This window comes from Aulonocara stuartgranti (genome assembly GCF_965226115.1).
Source record: "Aulonocara stuartgranti genome assembly, chromosome: 6".
Taxonomy (NCBI): Eukaryota; Metazoa; Chordata; class Actinopteri; order Cichliformes; family Cichlidae; genus Aulonocara; species Aulonocara stuartgranti.
In genome coordinates this window covers 37,291,005-37,312,155 of record NC_138944.1, presented here as the reverse complement: position 1 = coordinate 37,312,155, position 21,151 = coordinate 37,291,005, and the positions used below count along the sequence as shown (strand labels likewise).

The following is a 21,151-nucleotide window of genomic DNA, read 5'->3' as shown; positions in this document are numbered from 1 at the left end:
ATGAAGTATGTTATAAATATGCTATTACTATAAGTATGTACAGGCTGTAGTGAGTACAAGCTATGTACAGGCTATGAACAGGATATAAATATGAAAAACTATACAGAATATGAAATAAATAACTTTACAGAAATCTGAGATATACAGTTATACAGAAATGTGAACTATGCAGATAATAAACAGTTGTAGTTTTAAAATTTATCGTATTGTACAGAATGATTATTTACACAGAATTATACAGTAGTGCAGTTAAGATGTGGATAATTTCTACAGAGGCTATATAAAGTGCTAGTGGTTTTGAGTGGTGGTTCAGTCCATGTTATTATTGTGTGTTTGAGGGTACAGTTGTCCATTGTGTGTGTAGGTGGTTGTGGGTGTGTGTATGTCCAGTCCATGTGTTAACGTGGGTCAGATGTCAGGAGGCAGAGTTCAGGAGTCTGACAGCTGTGGGGAAGAAGCTGTTCCGGTACCTGGTGGTCTTAGTCCGGAGGCTCCTGTAGCGCCTCCCAGAGGGCATGAGGGTGAAGAGTCCATGTGATGGGTGACTGGGGTCTTTGATGATTTTCCCAGCCCTTTTCAGACACCACTTCCTGTAGATGTCCTTTATGGCAGGAAGTGGTGCTCCGGCGATGCGCTGGGCAGTTTTCACAACCCTCTGCAACGCCTTCCGGTCCGAGGCAGAGCAGTTCCTGTACCAGACTGTTATACAGTTGGTCAGGATGCTCTCGATGGTGCAACAATAGAAGTTCACCAGGATGTCTGAGGACAGGTGGTTCTTCCTCAGAGTCCTCAAGAAGAAGAGGCGCTGGTGAGCCTTCTTGACCAGCTTGGAGCAGTTGGTTGTCCAGGTGAGATCCTCGGAGATGTGGACTCCCAGGAACTTGAAGCTGCTCACACGCTCCACAGCCGTCCCGTTAATGTAGATGGGTGGATGTGGGTCAGCATTTCTCCTGTAGTCCACGATGAGCTCCTTGGTCTTCTCGGTGTTAAGCAGCAGGTTGTTTGTGTCGCACCACTCAGCCAGACGATCCACCTACTCCCCGTAGGCGGGCTCATCGTTGTCACTGATGAGGCCAATCACCGTGGTGTCATCTGCAAACTTAATGATGGTGTTAGAACCACCGGCAGGTCTGCAGGCATGGGTGAAGAGGGAGTAGAGGAAAGGGCTCATCACACAGCCTTGTGGTACACCAGTGTTCATTGTGATTGTACATGAGCAGTGGTTATCCAGCCGGACATGTTGGGGGCGGTTGGTCAGGAAGTCCAATAACCATTTGCACATGAGGGAACTGATGCCCAGGTCTGTCAGTTTCCTGATGAGTTGTGAGGGGTGGATTGTATTGAATGCTGAACTGAAGTCTATAAACAGCATTCTGGCGTAGGTGTTGTTGTTGTCCAATTGTGAGAGGACAGAGTGCAGTGCGATGGAGACTGCATCCTCTGTGCTCCTGTTCTGGCGGTATGCGAATTGGTGGGGGTCCAGGGGGGGGGGGGGGGGGGGGGGGGAGACAGGATTTGAAGTGTCTAGTCAACTATCTAGTCAAGATAGTTGATAATTACCAAGCTATGGCACAGGCACAGCCCTTCCTTTGTATCAGATGAATGGTGAACTTAATGCACTTTTTATGTGTCAGCTTGTTACCAACTTCACCATCTGCATTTCCAGTTCTGCCCCGCTTGACAGCTAAAGAATGAGACACAGGTTTTACTCCACAACAAAATATAATTTAATGAATTAGCTTTTTACTGTGTCAATCACAAATCTATAATGATGTTAAAAAAAAATAGAGCAAAAGAAAGAAAATGATCCGGTACCCTCCTTTGTGTTGATGTAAGGCATGCAGTCTCCATAGAGCTTTGGACATTGAAGCTACAGGTCATACAGTGAGACACACTGACACTCAGCTACAAATACACACAAAAGCGCTCATTATGTCCACTCTTCTTGGGGCCCAATAAACATTTATTGTTTGCACATACAATGAGTAGAAGTGGTATAAATCACAACACCAAAAGTTTAATAGTTTACGAATAGCAATAGGATGGGCTAACACTTCTCTGGGGATTTTTCTACCTTGTCCACTCTTGAGGAATAATGGTATGGTGATGCAGGAATATTTGAATATGTGAATTACACTGACAGTTACACAGAAAGGGGTTAGTAGACAAACACGTTGTGTGAGCATGTAGCACACAAAATGAGGGAGATTTTAACAGCCGTGACTCTTGCATTCAAACCTTTGCAACGAGCCCTTTTGGAACTGGTTTTTCTCAACCAAAGGAGCCTGTAAAAACAATCGGCTTCATTCAGCTTCAAGAAGGTCCTTCATATGGGAAGTTACATTGACGTGTTGCTGCTGTAACTTTCATATAAAAAGTGCAGACATTTACTTGTGTCTATGGTGCAAAAATCTTGATGACCTCTGGGATTCAAATTGGCCCGAGCTATATAAATACAATTATATATCTGGCTTCATATAAAAATAAAACTAGTAGTACACAAATATTGCACACCTAAGGGAGTTTAGATTTGTCAGGTTATTGACAAGCTATTGAGGAAAATGTACAAACACGGAAATAATAAACCATCTGGTGCAGTATAAATAAATATTTAGATACTGAGTTTTAATTCTCTGCATGCAGTATATCTCTCTGGCTGTAGGTGGACCAAGTTGGGCACAGGTGGAGTCACGGCTGCCAAGGGGAAATGGATGTAGGCTGTGCGGTGCGTGAAGGTCATGGTGGAGCAGCAGGTAGTTCTTGTGGACAATTGGGACAGAGCTGCTCAGTGTTGCTGGGCATCCAGCTCCCTCTGGCGGCAGCCCACAGCAGTGATGAGGGCAGCTCCCTTACCGCTGCCGTCCTCAGACAGCAGGAAGTTGACATCACATTTGGGGGCGAGTTCCTTCACAGTTTGTTGGAAGATCCGAGAAAAACTGAAGAAAAGAGAGCAAGAGGAAACTGTGGTTATGAGGCAGCTTGCTACTGAACTTGAAATGACAGTTGCTTTCCAGCATAGGTGACAGACATACATATTATTCAAACTTTACAACTAGAAGCAGCACAGAGTTGTGTGAGGAGGTTCATTCGGGCCTATCGAGAGGGTGTGGACTTGGAGGTAAAAGAGGTCCTCTGGATTTTTATTGGTGCAGTTATCTCCTAATTTGTAACCCCAGTTACAAGAGTCCATCAGTAGTCCCCTCGACAAACAACCAAATGAAGATGTTAGCCTTGAGGTACTTTTTCAGAAAATTATCTTTTATATAAAAAACTGGTATAGTTGTAATTTGTCCTCACAAAGGATCACAAGTGGTAGCAGATCAAAGTGTTTTAAGGCTAAGAGATGTAGACAGATTGTACATTTAGTTGATTTATAACATACTAATACTTGGCTATTTATGGGTTGTAATATGTTTATTACAGTTTCTGCTGTTTTTATTCTGGACATCTGCAAACGTACAATTTGCTTTATCTTTTCAATGTCTAACATGCATTATTTAATGTAAAAAAAGACCAGTATATTTGTTGACTATAGGTCCTTCAGCACTTTTTGAATGTTTTTCCATCCTAGTGACTGAATAAATAATTCAGTGCTACTGTAAGGCCAGTGAGTTTGGTAATCTTGGGTAATTCTTTGCAGACTGATGAAATACAGTAACATTTTAAAATGAACGGGTCTCCTTTCACACAAACATGCCCTCTATTGTGTTCCTATCCCAGCTCTTACTGTGGGTGCAGCTTGTAGAGTGTGCCATCCACACCCACTGTAACATCCAGGTGGTCCAGTCTTCTGTTCTCACGGATCTTGTCCACCACTGCAGCCATTCCAGCTCCGCACAGTTGAGCTGCTCGGCGGGACACTGTGCCGCACACCTCCTTGACGATAATACTGTCATCACAGGTGCTGTCGAGCCCCAGCTGCTGCAGGATCGCTCTGACCTGCAGCAAGGCCAGACGATCGCTGTGGAGAGAGGTGGGAGGGGGGAGAGTCAGAGGTCAGCCAACAGCAGGAGAGTCATTGGATACCTCACAGCTGTTCCCAGAGACTAAGGTAGGCTTAAACAGCACATAAGCTCAAGTGCTCACATCCCCCTTCCTTCATCATTCCTAGGTGTGGTGACTCATTAAAAACTGCTTTTTGCTGAATACTTCAGCTTAATCCCATGTTTTCATGCTGGTATACTATTAATTTCCCAGCATTTTGCATGTTTAAGCCGCAGGCTTTATATAAACACAGATACTTCACAGTACTACTAACTCTTTCTAGCTTTCTGGTATTCACCATTTTCTTCTTAACTTCCGTTTTCATTTATTTCGCTACAGTATGAAAATTAGTCTGCATCAGACAAATTACTTTTTTAACCTCTGTATGGTTATGCAGGTATTCTGTAGGGGCAGAACATTAAAAACTGTCCCACACAATAATATTGTAGCTAAAAAACTAAGTACAAACTAAGTGCATTTTTTGTCTGAGGTGTATTATAGACTACTTCTTATGTGCTATTAGCTTTATCTGATATTCTGATCTTCTAAATTCACAAGATAGATAATATATAATATTCTGTAAAAGTCAGTGGAGCCTATGCCTGCTAGGAGGTGTATAAAGCAAACAGTGTTCTGTGTAAAGTTATATAAGTTATATAATTACATTTTATACTTTTGTAGTTATTAAATGCAAAATACTTCTGGTGCTAAACTTTTATTTGAATTAACTTGTGATGTTTGATAAGAGTGGTAAATGTAAATGTACCGAACTCACTTTTCTGTCTCCTGGCTTGACATCTGTGCGCAACTTTGTAAACTTTACACATTTGTCAGAATATCCATGTCATAGCATAGATCACCTAGAGCATAACAGGTGGCTGCATTCAGTAACAGTTCTATGAGAGAAGAAACTGATCTTTTTTTATTTAAGCAACTGATCCCTCTAATGTTGAAAATCCGTCCAAACCGGCAGTGGTTGAAGACTGTAACCACAACTTATGTGCTCTTTATCTTCTAATTGAAGAAATTGAATGTTGTGTTTGAATTGAATGCTCAAAAACATAGTTGGGGTGAATTTTACCTTTAAATAGGACAGACTATTTTTTAGACGCCACAATTCTGTAATGTCTGCTCCTGGATAAACAGTTTGTATATAATGATTGTTTGATAGCATTAAAACAGCCCTAACCAATAATTGCAAAAAAAAATAATGTTAGTGTGAAATGATTCACCCACCTTTCTATCTGTGACAGAAACTTTGTCTCAAAGATGCCCCTGGTCTTAAGTGTCTCTGAGATTTGTCCCCGGAACAGGAAGCCACGCTTGGTCAGATCAATCAAAATCTGCCGTACAATCTCACCAAGATACATTCCACTGCACATCTTCTCATATCTGTGATGCAAAAGAATTAACACAGCTGTGTCAGTAAGCTGTAAAGATGCTCTCTTAACTAGAGATACCATTTGTTTTCTTTTTTTCCCTTTAAATATATTTTTCTGTTTGCTCTTTGATCCAGTATTACTGAACAGGCCAAGATGTTGAGGGGAGAGTATAGCACTGTGGCAGGTGTTGCTATTTTGTTATTTGTGAAATAGTTGGGTACTAGCTGCATCCTAACCTTTGTTTGCCTTCGTTGAGTGAGTTCTCATCCACTGCCTGGTCGTATGTTGTCCTGATGTCATCCAGACAGCCATTGTCTCCAAATGCCCCCCACTCCATATTGACACACATCCGACCCTCGGTACCCGGCACTATCTCAATGTTCTTCATTTCTTCCATATAACAAGCATTGCTGCCCGTTCCTGAGTGTATACACAGCCAGGGCTGTTACATCTAAAAAGAACTACCAAATTTCTTTTCTAACTGTAGATTAGTATTGGGCTAAGGTGCAAAATAACACAAAAGTAGTTTTGCTTAATAAAATAAATACATAAACATATCATTTTGTTGTATGAATATTTACTTACATCTTTCATACCTTGCAAGATAATTGTAGAAAAAATATTTTTGTTATAGGTTGTGTGTCACTCACCTGCGATCAGTCCCACCTCACATGTGGGCTCCTCATATGCACAGGTCATCATCGTCCCCACTGTGTCATTCACTATGGCTACCACATCCAGCTCAAACTCCTACAAACATCACAAGAATTATTGTTTACGCATCAAAGTACAACAATATTACATGCACGTATAATGCAGTAAGAACTTGTGTATGCTTTCCATGTTATAGACAAATTTCAATTAAAAAAATCTGTCGTGCAAAAAATCAGTTGTGTCCAGAATGCCCAGAATATATTCATTACATTTTTAATTCACATACTCATGATACTGAAGTGTTTACATCCGGTTACTTATATTAATAGCCATATAGATTTTTTTCCCTGCAGTCTAAAGAAAAGCAGGTAGCTGCTGTTGCTTAAGACTTTTCCAAGATGATGTTAAAGCAGCGTTAAGTCCATGTTTTTCACTAAACATTGCTGGATGGTTGTTTTGACAGATGAATCAATATCACACCTGGCAACATCTTAAATGCCACACTGAGCACAATGCGGTTAACCCACACTCCTAGACAGGCGAAACAACAAACTACACAAGCAGTTTCAAAGAGCTGTAAGGTTCAGGAGCTCTGCCAGACCTCTGCTCTTAGCTGCATGTCTTCTGGGTGTTATTGCATGCTATAAGGACAGTAAACAGGTCCAGGCTCGTACCGCTTTACCTGTTAGTTAATGATTTACCTTTGGTTAATACTTACTGGATTCTCCATCTAAAAAAATAAAATTAATATGTGAAACCGAAAAGTGGCAACATGTGGATATTAGGAATTTTCTAGATATAACAGTGACACTCAACTGTATTCATAAAAATGTAATTTATTAGAGAGAGTAATTAGTCATATTTGTTGTTCTGTTGTAGGTTTATACAGTACGAGGTGGGGTTAAGTGCGTTTATGCTGAAACTGCAAAATTGCAGTTCACAGCAAAGATGCCTGTATGCTGGGATTAGCAGCTATGTGGTCATGTGACGTGGATGGTGAGTGAATATATGATGTGCAATCTTCTTTACTACTAAGGATTTACTATAAGGTTTTTAATGAGGTGGTCTGTTAGGTTACATATCCAGATTCTTTCCCTTCCTTATTCTGTAATGTTTTTATGAAACAAAGTTTAAATTATGAGATTTTAAACGACCAAAATAACAAAAGTTCTCTAAATAGTGGGTAGATAAGTGAATATAAAAAAAAAACAGTTAAGCTCTAAAATAGCTGAATTTCATTATTTAAAAGACACTGCTTTGAGGGGCTCATTGAAGGCAAGCATTTATTTGCTCAGAGTGCTGTCAGTCAGAACCTGGACAGCACTTTTAACCCTCGGATGGTCATAGTCAAAAAAGGGACCCTTTTGGGTCCCTTTTTTGACTATGACCATCCGAGGGTTAAAGAAGCAACAATATGAGGGACAAACTGTGCCTACATTATACAGGATGCAAAGGTGCAGCTTACACAAAGCCTTTTTTATCTCACCAAATATCCCATGCAAAGACTGCTGTGACAAAACAAATTTCCCACGTGTGGGACTAATAAAGGTTATCTTATCTTATCTTATCTTATTGTTTTGCTGTTCTTTGTAACAATAACCAAGCAGCAGTCAGAGGTATAAAATATACACTTATGTCTATTAAATTTGGGATCATTTTAACAATACTGAATGAAACCATTTTACTGGTTTTAGGGTATTTTAGGTTTTATGTCTTTTAGGGTATATTTTGACTAAATGATGCATATTTTTTAGTAGCAAACTTTTCACAATAATGGCATCTTTGGGCTTTCTGTCAAATCCAGTGGATTAACTAGTGTTCGTGTTGTTGTGACCAAACTGGTCTGTGATTACCTCTTTCCTTTTGATTGCTTCCCGAAGAAGCTCCACTACATCTTCACCCTCACAGTCTGTGGCCTTGAAGCCTTTGGTCCATGTTACAAGGATGCCCTGAAGATAACAAAACAATAAGTAATGATTTAAATTATAATAATGTTTAATTTGACTGAATAACATTTCACAATTCTCTAAACATGACAGAAAAACGACTTATTAACCAAGTATGTGTCCATTACATGTGTACGTTACATTGTACATTATGCTTTGCCTTCTTGGTAATTTGGTTGTAGCTGGATTGAAAGCAACGTAAAGTTTTTGCTTTGAGGAAAAAGGGAACATACTGCATCCAGGCTGGTCTGATGGCAGGGGAACGAAAAAGTGAAACCCAGTGGGAGTCGAGCACTTTTCATTCCCATGTAGTCCAGGAAATCAGAGATGCAGTGCACAATGTGATCAAAAAGCTGGAAAGAGACATCATATAGAAAGAAAAGGTCAGGACTGCTAATGGCTTTTGGTGTTTTTTTTTTCATGTGAGTTACAAAGATTCTTTATGGCACCAATGCAGGTTTGGATTTGGATAGTTGCATGTTTCAAATGGATTTTGTTGTAGCTAGAAATTAAGATGGAAAAGAGAAGAAATTGCTATAAATGTCTATAAATGTTTAATCTGTTTTCATGGAATAAGCAGTTTTTAAAGACTGAGAATTATTTAAACATGATTATTGTTCCTGTTTCCTGCAACAAATACGCAAAACTGATCGGTACCTCTTCCCCTGTGCCCTGCATGACTTCTATGGGAATGGCATAGATTTTGTTATGCATCTCCACTGATCGTCTTTTCCCACTGCGAATCTTGACCAGAAGCACGCGGAAGTTCGTTCCGCCAAGGTCCAGAGCAAGGAAATCACCATTTTCTGTTAAAAAAAGCCAAAGAAATGAGCATGAGAAGGCACAAAACATATTTCTACAACCACTGAATAAGTTTTATCTGTTGTACTGGTTATAATTTAGAATAAATATTGTTCTCTCTATGGTTAAAAAACTTGAAAATAGCAATTATATTTGACTGCCAGGTACAGAGAATTAGGGACAAAATATAAGGCACAGAATTATTGGCTTTTAAATCTTAAAGTATTTGTCTAAATGTTAACCTTCATGTATTAATTGCCATTAGGCATCACAGATAAGTAGTGCTAGTTTATCAAGGTGAGGCCAACGTTTACTCGTGTGTGCTTCTGTGTCTGGTAATTCACCTATTTTCAGAAAACCTTTTGAAAGAAACACATAGATCTAGGAAACGTCAGCTGTGTCTTCAGTCAGCATAAACTGACCATTTGTACTGTTACTGGTTATTGGATTGTGAAAATCCTTTCATGCAGATCCATAAAGTCCACCTCATACACTAAAAGCAGTGCTTGTGCTGGGTAAACATGTCCAGCTGTTGGGTTTTTAAATATCTGAAGCCTGTTGTTTGACTCCTTGTGCCATGAACTTTACTCAAGCTTTTTGTGTTAGCACAAGCGCTGCTTTCATTATTACCAAAAACCAAACATATAGTGACTGATTGTTTCATGATACATTATGTAGTTTAGTAGTTACTTTGAGATGACATATAGACTCGCTTTAATTATTGATAATGCTGTTTTTATTGTGGTAAATAATGCAACTGTTTGTTTCACCAAACACTGATATTGTATTTTATAAGCACGTAATAATTTTACCTGATGCAATGGTGGCCTTATTACAGGTAATACACTCCTGAGTATAACACATGGTTTCACTATAGACCACACGAAACACTTTAGTATCAAAGGATATTGATATTTCCATCTGCATTACTTTCCTTTGGCCTTCATATATGACATAGACAGGCGTGAATGATTGACTTGGACCTGAGCTAACAAAAAAACGAATCTATGTATGTCTCATTTTAATTACCTGTTCCGTCCGGTGTGCTTCGAACAAAGGTGGGCAACATTTTGACTGTAGCGTCCTTGTGGCTGTCCTTCTTCAGGCCTCTTTCAATCTCCACCTTCATCCTTTTCTTTACCTCTAACAACTGATTTTTGCTCAACCGGAATTCTGCCAAAGTCTGCTGAATGTGGCGCGCCTGCTCAGTTAAACGGTATGCCACTGCTGTCACCATGGCCGCTCCTTTCCCACTCCCGCTTTCGGACAGCAGGAAACGGACATCTGAGTCTGGGACTAAGCGACGCACAGTTTTGTGCAGACGACGGGCATATCTGTTCAGAGAGCAAAAGAATTCCTCGTGAGTCTTCAAGTGAGTATTAGAATGTGTCAAAATCTATTTTTCATCAGAATTATGTATTCAGGCTGCAGAAATATATAAAACACTACACAATTACAGGATAACTGTGACTTAGGATTTTAGGAATTCACAATGCAGCAGATCTGAACTTCCACACAGACCAAAACCTGGAGTTTTTCATTTAGGACTGAATCTGAAGCCACTCAAAGAATTATCTGGCGTACATCCTTTCTATGCTGCATAGGTCTTTTTGGAGTGCATAATATCCAAACTAAATGTGCGTCTCTGGAAAGCGCCCTTTAGTCCCCATTTTATGGCCTACTCACTGAGGGTGCATCTTGTACAGGGATCCATCAATGCCGACAGTGGTACGAAGCCGCACAACTCCTTTATTCTCTTTTAGGCGACAAAGAATGGCTCCCAGAGTTGCAGATATTAGATTAGCTGAGCGGAAGGATACGATGGTGCACACGTGCTGCACAGCCAGACAGTCTTCATCTGAGGGCTCCACTCCAAGCCTTGTCAGGATTTCCATGCACTTCTTCAGTCCTTCCTTAGTCCTAAAATTACAAGTATTGTACATTAAAAAGGTCTTAACTCTTCTGTTGAAAAATGGAAGTGGAAAAACTATTTTATTCCTTCATGTCTCACTTTTCAATTGCAGATACATGTTTCGTCTCAATCTTTCCTCTCGTCAGGAGCTCGGGGGTTATTCGTCCCTCAAACAGCAGCCCCTCTTTGGCCATCTTGACCAGGATGAGACGTACCAGTTCTCCCATGTACATGCCACTGGCCATCTTTTCAAACCTAATCAGAAAGAAACACAACAGTGTTTTCATATAAGGTATCACAGCTACAATTTCTATTCATCTAAATTACAGTCCACTGCAGACTAGAATGCTTTTTTTCAACTGTAATCTTAAGGGACAAAGCTATATTTTATCTATAGTGGTGTGTGTACAGTAACTTCACAATGTGTAACAACAAAGAGAACTAGTCCCAAAGAAGTTAAGCATACTGGTATACTTTTGTGTATTATATGCAGTTCGTTTACTGTTTGGCTGCACAACTTAAAAAACTAACTTGCATTGTACTTATCGTAGTCTACAGTAAGTAAACTTACTGAAAGATATTTAAACTTTCAAAACCTTCTTTAGTTTAAAAAAAAGAAGAAAGGAATCTTACAATTGTTTTCCTGGGTTGATCGATCCTCTGTCAATCTCACGGTCAAACTCTGTGCGGATGTCCTCTAGGGACCCATTATCCCCAAAAGCACCCCATTCAGTGTTGATGCACATCCGGCCTTCATCTCCTTCCACCAGGTCAATGTGACGCAGTTCCTCCATGTAGCAGGCATTTGTTCCCGTTCCTGAAAGGATGCACAACTGACATAACTCTTATTTCACTTCAAAGCAGAATGCAGTGTGCTATTTAGCTTATTTGGCGCCCCCACATGTAGAACTGTGTACACGCTTCTGTACAGTGCTCAGGACCTCGTGTGATTTTTGCCCAAGCTTGGACGAGAGACATTATTTTTGCTTGATTTTTGCCCTTCTGGGTTAGAACTTTAATATAAAAATGTATTCTCAACATCCTGGGATGGTTTGAAGTACTGATAAAGTACACTTGGTTACTAAAACCTGTTGGCTTTAAGGTGCTAAATACCTTTTCCAAAGCCTGGGGAAAGGATCTATTTGTTTAAAAGGGGCATATCAAATCATGTGAAATGCAAGATATTTTTCCCCCTACTTTAAAAGTGTCATTGGCTCAGGCATTTGTATTTGCCTAATGCAGTGGTAAAAATCCGTTTTTACCTATAATGATTCCCACTTCACAGCGCTGATCGTCAAATCCACAAGTCATCATAGTGCCAGTGGTGTCATTCACCACTGCCATGATGTCTGCTTGGTAGTCCTGGGAAAACAAGGTTATGTTTAACTCAAAACAAAATGGAAAAAAAGAGCCACCTGGCAGATGTCTTATCCATGTTTGCAAATGAAATCCACAGACAAAAACCTACCCCTCGTTTCTTGATAGCTTTGTTTAGAAGCTTCACAACGTCCATGCCTTCTACACCACTGGCTTTAAACTTCTTTGTCCATGTTAGTAAGACAGCCTGAAAAACAAGACTAACTTTAATTTACTATAAGACGGGCAAAGACAATCTCAAATATATGTCCATCGCTATTCCAGTCACGGTATCGCCAAACACATTATCTATAATATATTAACACAATAATATGATACTTTAATATAAATACAATACATACAATAAAATATAATGCATTGATGAATTTACACTGTTACATTCTATGGGCTTTATTGAGCTATTGATCTAAAACTATTAACAAAAGAAACAAGCCACACATGTTGAGATTGTAGTGATGACGTGTTTAATGAGCACAGTGAGTGGTACAGTTATCCTTTAAACTGGAAGTGTTTACCTCATCTAGTTTGGTTTGGGCACATGGGAAAGAGAACGTGAATCCCACAGGAAGTTTTTTATCCTTGATTTTTTGTTTCTCCATGAAGTCACCGAGGCAATCTGCAACATGGTCAAAGAGCTGCAGACACACAAAAAAGACATTTTTAAGAATTTCAAGGTGATGTAACTACATTTTGGCGCAAATGTAACATTTTCTTTATCATTTTAAGTTAATGCATCCTTAAAGTACAATTTCCAGTTTACATAAATATCCCTGAAACTTTACTTAGAAAATGCTTCAACAAATATGTAAAGAACATAAAGGATTCTGCAGACAGTTAAAAGCCTTTCTGTAAACCATGCATATTTTAGAAATCATCATGAGATCCTGGAAAGATAGCTGATATCTACCCATATTGACATGACTTGTGACTTAGCATGTTTTTAAACTATTTTTTTTTCTTTTTTCTTTTTAGTCATTGGATTAATTGTATACTTGCATGAAATTGTTTTTAAAAAAAATCACACCAATGAAGACTGTTTACAGAGTTGTATATTATACAATAAGTCACAATCTAAATGTACGTCTTTGTTAACAAACCTGTGATATATCACATTACATTTCTTCTGACCAGCTGTCCGTTCAGCATTTCACTAAACAGCATCTGTCTTGTTCTGTCTGTGTAAGTCATGGCCTAAACCAATCACACCGCCGCAGACAGTCATTCATGTTTTGGTTATCATGTTACAACACGGCCGCCAGCTGTCTGTCCTGTGTAGGCCAGTGTAGGTTCTGACGTTGCTCTTATTATTCCCAAGTGTCACAAAGATCATTTTACACAAACTGAATGTTGAGTCGGCCTTCCTATAACTGCTTTGTGTGGTGTGTAGACAGTAATGTTGAATATTCTTAATTAAGTGTGATTACGATACATCGGTGTGACAAGGATTACAGCATGAGAACAACATGTCTGATTGCTTCTTAGCTATGTTTTCACAGAGGAATGGCTCAATAAGAAGAATACAACAAGAATGTTTAGTACATTTAAAAATGGTAGAAATATATTTTTGGTTACCTGTGCCCCACTCCCATGGGTAATGTCATCAGGGGTCTCATAGATCTGGCTCTCCATCTGAACTGGTTGCTTCTTGTCTTGTGTCACTTTGACACGCAGGATCCGAAAGTTCGACCCTCCAAGGTCCAGAGCTATGAAGTCCCCCTTTTCTGTCAGGTTGAGAGTGTGGTCACACATTAGTCTTTTTGAGTTTTGTGATTTTTTTTCAATTGCAATTCATGACAGACAGTTGCAACTAGTCCTCCCCCTGGTGTATTCCAACCACACACACACACACACACACACACACACACACACACACACACACACACACACACACACACACACACACACACACCAACAAAAAACAGAAGATTTTCCCCATATTATGTATATTTTGGATCATACCTGAATACCAGAAGTCAACTCATAGGTGGCCCAAAGACTGCACTTAGGGCTACCAGGGTCAAATGTGCGTTTTGGGTAGATTTATGTTTTGCATTTTGTTTTTTGACAGTTTTTACAAGCAAAGGGAGTGAAAATGTGTTTCTTTTTTAAGAAATGTAATATAATATCCTAATTTTAATTTAGGGCAGATTAGAAATTAATGAATGTTTGATACTTTATTAAAGCTGTCACTGCTAATTCTCTCTAAGGCCATCAGTATTCCCAAGCTTGGCATGTCACTAAAAGAGAAAAGGAGCTTTACAGGCATCCACCACAAAGCACATGCTGTTAGTAGTAGCATCAACAAAAGACAATGTTTGGAATAATACTCCCCTCTTGGCCAAAAGTACAAAGATCTATATCAACATTTCTCAACAAAGACACGAGGAACATATCCTCAGGTTTATTTTCCTTACTCCCTACTTATGGTTGGAATGCTGCCTGTCCTTAGAATCAAATATATAAAGAAACCCACCGAATAAAATAAAAAAAAGAAAGGAAAGAAAAGAAAAGAAAAGCATAATGTCAACAAATAGCCCCTCTGATTAAAAAATGTGAAGTTTGTTCTGAAATGAATACACAGACCTATATGTGCAATATTACAGGTAATTACATAAATTTATTCTTCTTGAAATCTGACACTGGATAAGAACAGAACATGTGGATGTAAATTTACTATTGCTGGAATCAGAGTTGTAACCTTTAAGTAAAGAAGTTCAGCTGCCCTCCAACAAAACACTGTTCAGTCGTGCCATGACTGTAATGTTTGCTGCCTTGAGCTATTAATCCTCTTGACCTGACTGGAATGAGATGTGTGTCTGGGCTGGACATACAAGTGTTAGTGATTTGCCGCAGAGCATTTGCTGTTTTATAACCCATGTCGTTGTATATTCTCAGTGCTAGCATGCAAATGTCCTGATGCTGTTTCGTTTAATTAATGCAAAAATTCTTAACTAAGCTCGTCAAAACTAGTGTTGTAATCTAATCACTGATAAAAGAAGGCTTTATCTGTGGCATGGCTGGTGTCTGTAGTACTGGCAAAAAAAAAGAAACATAATATGGTTTACAGTTTTTAAATTATTATTATTTTCGAGAGATTTGATTCTATTTGATTCTATCTGCCATTTGATTCTAAAATACCTTTTAATTATTCCATTTCCATAAATGTGTTTTAGTAATAAAAGATAGTGAAAACAGAATCCGTGAGATTTAGGATGAAGACCCTAAGCTGGTCTGTCTACATTTGTATCTCTCATTAGCTTTTACACCAAGTATAATCTTATTACACAGTAAAAATTACAGTCTGAGCTGTTCATTTGTGAATTTTCTTTCCAGAGAAAAAAGTCAAGACAGAGGAATGGGATTAATTTTCACTTATCCCTCTTATCATGACAACCAACCTTGCCAACATGTTTGTCACTACTGTCATTATATGGATTTAAAATGTTTATTTATTTATTTTTTTTGCCATCACCATAGCTTCAACTTCGCACTTTGCTTCATCCCTGTCACCTCATGTTGAAACCCTAGGCTATATATAGTGCGAGAAGGCAGGAATGTCCGGCTGCCTTGTTCGGACATCAGTCTGCAGGAAAACTAAGATATACTTGAAGTATATTTCTGCATTTTTGTTTCTCATTTTTCGACTTGAATACAAGAATAAAACCAAAAACAGCAGAAAGACATTCAAATATTTAGTCATCAATTCTACTTTTTGAGGTTTGTTTCCCAGTAAATGATCTTTTATCATCTGTAATAATCTGACTGTCAAAGTATCCTGAATATACATTCTGTTCCTCTATTATTTTATCAGTATAGCCCCAAAATATAAGAAAAGTAACATCTTAAACTAGTTGCATGGTCTTACTAAAGGCCTTTTGCTGGTTACAGGCCAGTCCTCAGACTAGTAAAGAAAAATATTTGACACAAAGATATGATTGGATTAGACGAGCCTATGAGGATTCTGTTTCAGGTAAGTTAAATGTAACATTATGAGGTTTTCTTCTGCTTGTACGTTACACTGAGTGATGAGGCTGTGTGGACTGTTTGGCCTCAGGCCTAAAACAATAGTAATCTATTTAGCTTGAACCCAGAGCACAAACACAAAGAGGCTTATGTGACAATTTTAACATCAGCACATTCTTTACAGTCAGACAGAAACAAATACATCCTTCAACGAGTATGGATGAAATTTTGTCATCAGTGTGTGAATAGGAGGTATTAATGATGCTGCTTCTTCTGCATAATAGTGGAAATGCTCCTTTATATTTGAACCATTTTGACTTCTAAAATGCAGAATTATTTTTGAGCTTTGTGATATTTTTTATATTGTTAAAATATTTTTACAAATTTTTAAGCATTTTTAAGCTTTAAAGGCTTAAACCCATGTGTTTGACCTCATTAAGTGAACTGCCAATGACTTTGGGCATTTGGGGGCACTGTTGGGCACTTACACAATTAAGGAGAATATTTTTGAGCTGATCAGAGCACTTTTCTCAATAATCTGTGATTTCTGTGAGACTCTTAATACACACTCTACCTGATCCATCAGGAATGGACCTGACGAACGTGGGCAGCATCTTCACGGTGGCAGTGGGGTTGGTGTCACGTTCAAGCCCATTCTCCATTTCCCTGCGGAACCTGTTCATGATGTCCTTAAGCGTCTCATCGGAGAACCGCATGGAGTACAGGTACTTATCGATCTGAAGAATAGGTGCACAGAGAAGTTGTTAGGGACGTTTTATGCTTGCTAAACATCTGTGAGACACTAATATTTTGCAACCTGAGCACATATCAATTAACATGAATTAAACACATGTAAACACTGCCTACTAGTATTGTCGTGGTTTAAACACAACAATGGGGGTTTCCTGGGATGGATTTTATAATGGGTTTGTGTCATTTGAATTAGTTAACGGCATGGCAGGAGTTCTAGGACATGGGCAAAAATCAATAAACAGGGAGTACCTCTAATTGTGGCAAAGAGCCTGAAGTTGGACACTTGAATCCATGTACTAGTCAGCATAACATTTTGATACAATTAAATTATCAACAAAACATTTTTTAATAATAGCTACATTATATGGTTACATCACAGTTAACACATCTAATGAATGAAATGTTTGTTGGGAGGATTTACAGAGGACAGTTTTTGTTATTGTTATATAATCACAGTGCATGCCATGGGGCACCCCACACGCCTGAAACCTGCTCTGTGCCACGAGACAGTCCACACATTTGTTACCCATCAAGCTACTCTGTCACATTATTAATATTAGCCTCTCCAAAATGTCACCTGATTTGTAGAGTTTGTCTACAAGAGTAATGAAACATGTCTGTAACTTTTTTTAAAATACAGTAACTTTGATGTTTGTCTATATATACTTTATAAAGTAACATATTGATTTTTTTCATGGCCAATCTTCTTAATGTTGTATGTAAATGCAGTTAATTCGTATAGTTATTCACTCTTAGTTTTCCTGACACTTATAATATGGCATCTATTATCAGTCTCTTTCTTATGTTATTTAACTGCATCTGTGTGATGCCTTCTTTTGTCATGTTTTTGTATCAAACTTTTTCAGAATTCTTACGGATTTAAATTAAATTTTGTTTGTTTGCCTGATCCTTTGATGCTTAATCAAAGAATACTAGTAAGACCAAAGGTCTACACACTAAGGCTACCCCGCTACTACAACACTTGGATAACAGATAGTAAATCTAGCTGCCACTAAATTTGACTCCTTATCTTGATATGGTTACAGTGTCGGTGTCCCCTGCAGGATGTGCATGGTTTAAGAGCTTTCATCCTTTCAAGGATTGTTTTTACCCCAGTAGTTCCAGTAACCTACTTCAGCAGTGGCACGTGTTGCTACTGCACTGTGATATCACACATGACGTCATGAGTATTTGACCCCACCCCCACTTACACTGACTGCCCTCACCCGTATCCCCTATTCCCTGGGGATATCTTACCAGTTTGTTCAGTCACGAATTCGCTGTGAACACAGAGTCCGTTTATATGGGCAGCTAGAAGCTGTAATCAGGCTCAGATTTCACTGATGGCAACGTCTATGAGCTGCTAAAAAATTGAAATGTGTTTTCACGATGGACTAAAAGAGGAATGAAATTAAGAAGGCAACAGTGCAATGGGATAGAACATCTGTGAAACAGTAAAAATGAATGACTGGGAAAAGAAAGACACTGACAGTCGGGGACAAAATCGTGGATCTTGGAGATCTTGACTTTTGCCAACAACCCCTCATAGACACCTGTCTGCTTCAGATGCCATAGCAACCAGTGCTCCGTAAAAGCTCAGTGATGGAGCTTTCACCACGATCAATGACCACAGCCCTGCTCAAGGACATCTGTGTCAAATACTGCTAACAAACTGAAAATGCACCATATCAATATTAAACACCATGCTGGCTTTCTCCTCCCGTAACTCCCAAATGGTGCATCCTCTTCTCCCAACACGATAAACCCCAAAGATTCGATCCCAGCATGCAGCCACTGTTCGCCGGTGTCTGTGGGTACACGCTAGGCTGCTGTGATATAACAAAGCTCTGAAGTCTAATATAAAAGGACCACCATAACAGTTTAAAGCTGCTGTCGCTCACCTTTTTGAGTTGATCATCCTTCAACTCGGTGAAGTAGTAGGCCAGAAGCTGAGCCGCTATCATCCTGTCTGCGTGTCCTTCGGGAGCTGTCACTTACTACGAGGTGGTTTGACAGTGAAGAAGAAGGGAAAAGAAGATTGTTCAGTTTCCCCTCACGCTGATCCCGCTTTATCCTGAAGTAGAAGCAAAAGCAGGCCTTGCCTGAGCACTGTGTCAAGGCAAGGTTAAAAGGAAAAAGTCTGGTGAAACAAATGTGCAGCAGCGGCCCTGCCTGCTAGTCTGCGACAGGCACACACACATACACACACAAACACACACACAGGCTGGGTTTGGCCGTGCCTCCTCCCTCTGAGCTGCTAGCTCCCTGTTAGCTCTGAGGAGATGTAACAGCTCGGCACAGGAATGGTGGTTCTGTTTTGCCCTGCCCCCACTGAGCACTCCCATTGGCTGAACCCAGGACATGGAAGCAAAGGAAAGAGTGGGGAGCAAATTGGAGGAGGGGGCAACAGGGGAGTGCAAATGGGAGTGGGGGCACGGGAGTTGTGAGCTGAATGAGGAAGCGGCTTACGCACGATAACTGGCCACTCTCCTCCATAGACTTCCCCGAGTTTGCACGTCTCCATGTTTCCACGGCTACAGGAGGTGGACGTGCAGAGAGGCAGGGCAGCCACATGATGATGTCACTACTGCAATACACTGAGCACCAACTGCAGCCTGAAGCACATCACATTCATGCTGCAACATCCAAGCATCTTCTCATAGCTCCACACATGCAGCAGCACCATTGGAGAGTCAGACTTGTGACTGATGGCTTCTTATCTCTGCAGCACACACCCCACCCACTGCAACACAGAAGCTAGAGATATAGCTTTAAAGCTAAGTGTCATTCCTGACCTTGAGAGGACATTTCTTAATGGAAGGCAACCTGCACACATTATGTACCTATAAATCCACGAATCAGCGTTTTTAATTAAAAAACAACAACTAAAAACAAAAAGTAACAAAGAATATAAAAAGTCAGGACGACTCATCCAAAGACAAGAAGTAAAAACATTTGTTTGCAGGTTGCAGTCACATTAATTGATATTTTTAAAATGTGTTTTATATATTTTTTTAAATCTATTCTTACATGGGCTTAAAATGTGTCTTTAGCTATAGCCAGCACATGTTTCGAGCCCCCACCCCTCTTTGACTGCTGATGAGGCTTCAGCATTGCTATACATAGTCAGGGACAGCTCCTCTGCCCCCTGTGGCTCTATTACGTCACCACGCTCTGCGTAAAATGAACCATGTCTCCTGACTCAGTGACGCCTAAAGCTTGTGACGTCTTTATTATATCCCCCCCCCCCCCCCCCCCTTAACCATTGTGATTTAGGACTTCCCTCTTTGATTTTCCTCTAGTCTACACACAGTCCCCCTCCTCTTGTGTTCCATCTTTAGCAGCCTGCAACCTAAAGAATGGTTTCCCGGTGCCGCCTTTCCCCACTGTGAAACAGAAGCTCAGAAAGGAGAGAGGAAAAAGGGGGAGGGCTTAATATTCATTCACTCCCCTCTGAGGAAGACTATCCGGCTGGTGTCATGGCTGCTTCAGGGTGACCTTTCCTGGTGACCTAAATGTTGTGCTCTTTATAATGAAGTAACGCATGCTTAAGCAGGACTTCTTTTTTTTAAATTGTTTACAGTTTCTTTATGTAACCACATGTTTATTTGAATATTAAGGACTCATTTTTTCTCATTTAAGTATTTTCCTCAACACGCGACCCTTTTAATATGTTATGCTTGATATGTTTATCGGTATACTTAAACTTTGCTGTTACTGAAGTTGAGAGTTCATCATTCATCCACGAATCCATTTTCAATCTGCTGCAGTATATATGTGCTTGTTGTTTGTAAAGGCACACAAGATTCCTGTCTGTCAGAGGAATATCCTTTGGGAAGCTTAAATGTCCTCAGTAAATCTGTTATAGAAATAGATTTGACTATTCCCTGCATATCAAGGAGCAAACTGGCCAGATTGTGGTGTTACAGTGAAGGTTAGCATGTTTTTCACGTTGGCATGTTTAAAAAGAGATATAAATAGAAGAGACTTGATGTAATCCAAGGTATTTGCAATTGTCCTCTTTTTTTCTTGGTAAGATGTCCTGCTTGGAACCAAGTTCGAACATCTACTGGGACCAAGACCACATATACTGAAATTTCTAGAGGTGTTTAGTTTATTATAAATTCTCATCAAATAAAAGCAAAATAAATAAATAAAATCTCTGCAGCCTTCATGCATCATAAAGTCATTGAATCTATTGGCACTTATGTAGTCTAAATATTCTGCAGACATGAGGCATCTCAAATGTCTGAACTTCATGCTTGTCACATTATCATGCTCCAATAATCTCTTTTACTCCCAGTACAAACATGCTATGTAGTGGGGCCAGAGAGGGGAACGAGACTGGAATCCAACAGGAGACCTAAAGTCAAAGACAA

General features: G+C 39.6%; 2 protein-coding genes across 2 annotated transcripts in view; one reads left to right on the top strand and one right to left on the bottom strand.

The window, feature by feature from the left end:
* Positions 1–1,930: 1,930 nt before the first annotated feature.
* Positions 1,931–19,179, bottom strand: LOC309708336 (hexokinase-1-like). The gene is made up of 18 exons (XM_082536287.1): positions 18,674–19,179; positions 16,594–16,756; positions 13,629–13,777; positions 12,572–12,691; positions 12,148–12,243; positions 11,942–12,041; positions 11,313–11,496; positions 10,779–10,934; positions 10,454–10,687; positions 9,797–10,101; positions 8,624–8,772; positions 8,200–8,319; positions 7,874–7,969; positions 6,017–6,116; positions 5,603–5,786; positions 5,221–5,376; positions 3,728–3,961; positions 1,931–2,936 (listed from the first exon to the last, which is right to left on the bottom strand). Exons 1-18 carry the CDS (start codon positions 18,734–18,736, stop codon positions 2,786–2,788), a joined length of 2,760 nt encoding a protein of 919 aa, XP_082392413.1. The 5' UTR covers positions 18,737–19,179; the 3' UTR covers positions 1,931–2,785.
* Positions 3,979–21,151, top strand: part of myom2a (myomesin 2a) — a gene marked incomplete at its 5' end in the record, with an annotated part of 48,301 nt that continues 31,128 nt past the window's right edge. The window contains one exon of the mRNA XM_082536286.1: positions 3,979–4,051. The remainder of the gene's footprint in view (positions 4,052–21,151) is intronic.

Bases quoted from the DNA above. Each gene is read 5' to 3' on its own strand.
- LOC309708336 (XM_082536287.1), bottom strand. From the start codon at position 18,736: ATGATAGCGGCTCAGCTTCTGGCCTACTACTTCACCGAGTTGAAGGAT. The intron at 5,787-6,016 runs GTGAGTGACACA...GTATACACTCAG, and splicing joins TGAGGTGGGACTGATCGCAG to GAACGGGCAGCAATGCTTGT. The intron at 3,962-5,220 runs GTGGGTGAATCA...CTCTCTCCACAG, and splicing joins TTTCTGTCACAGATAGAAAG to CGATCGTCTGGCCTTGCTGC.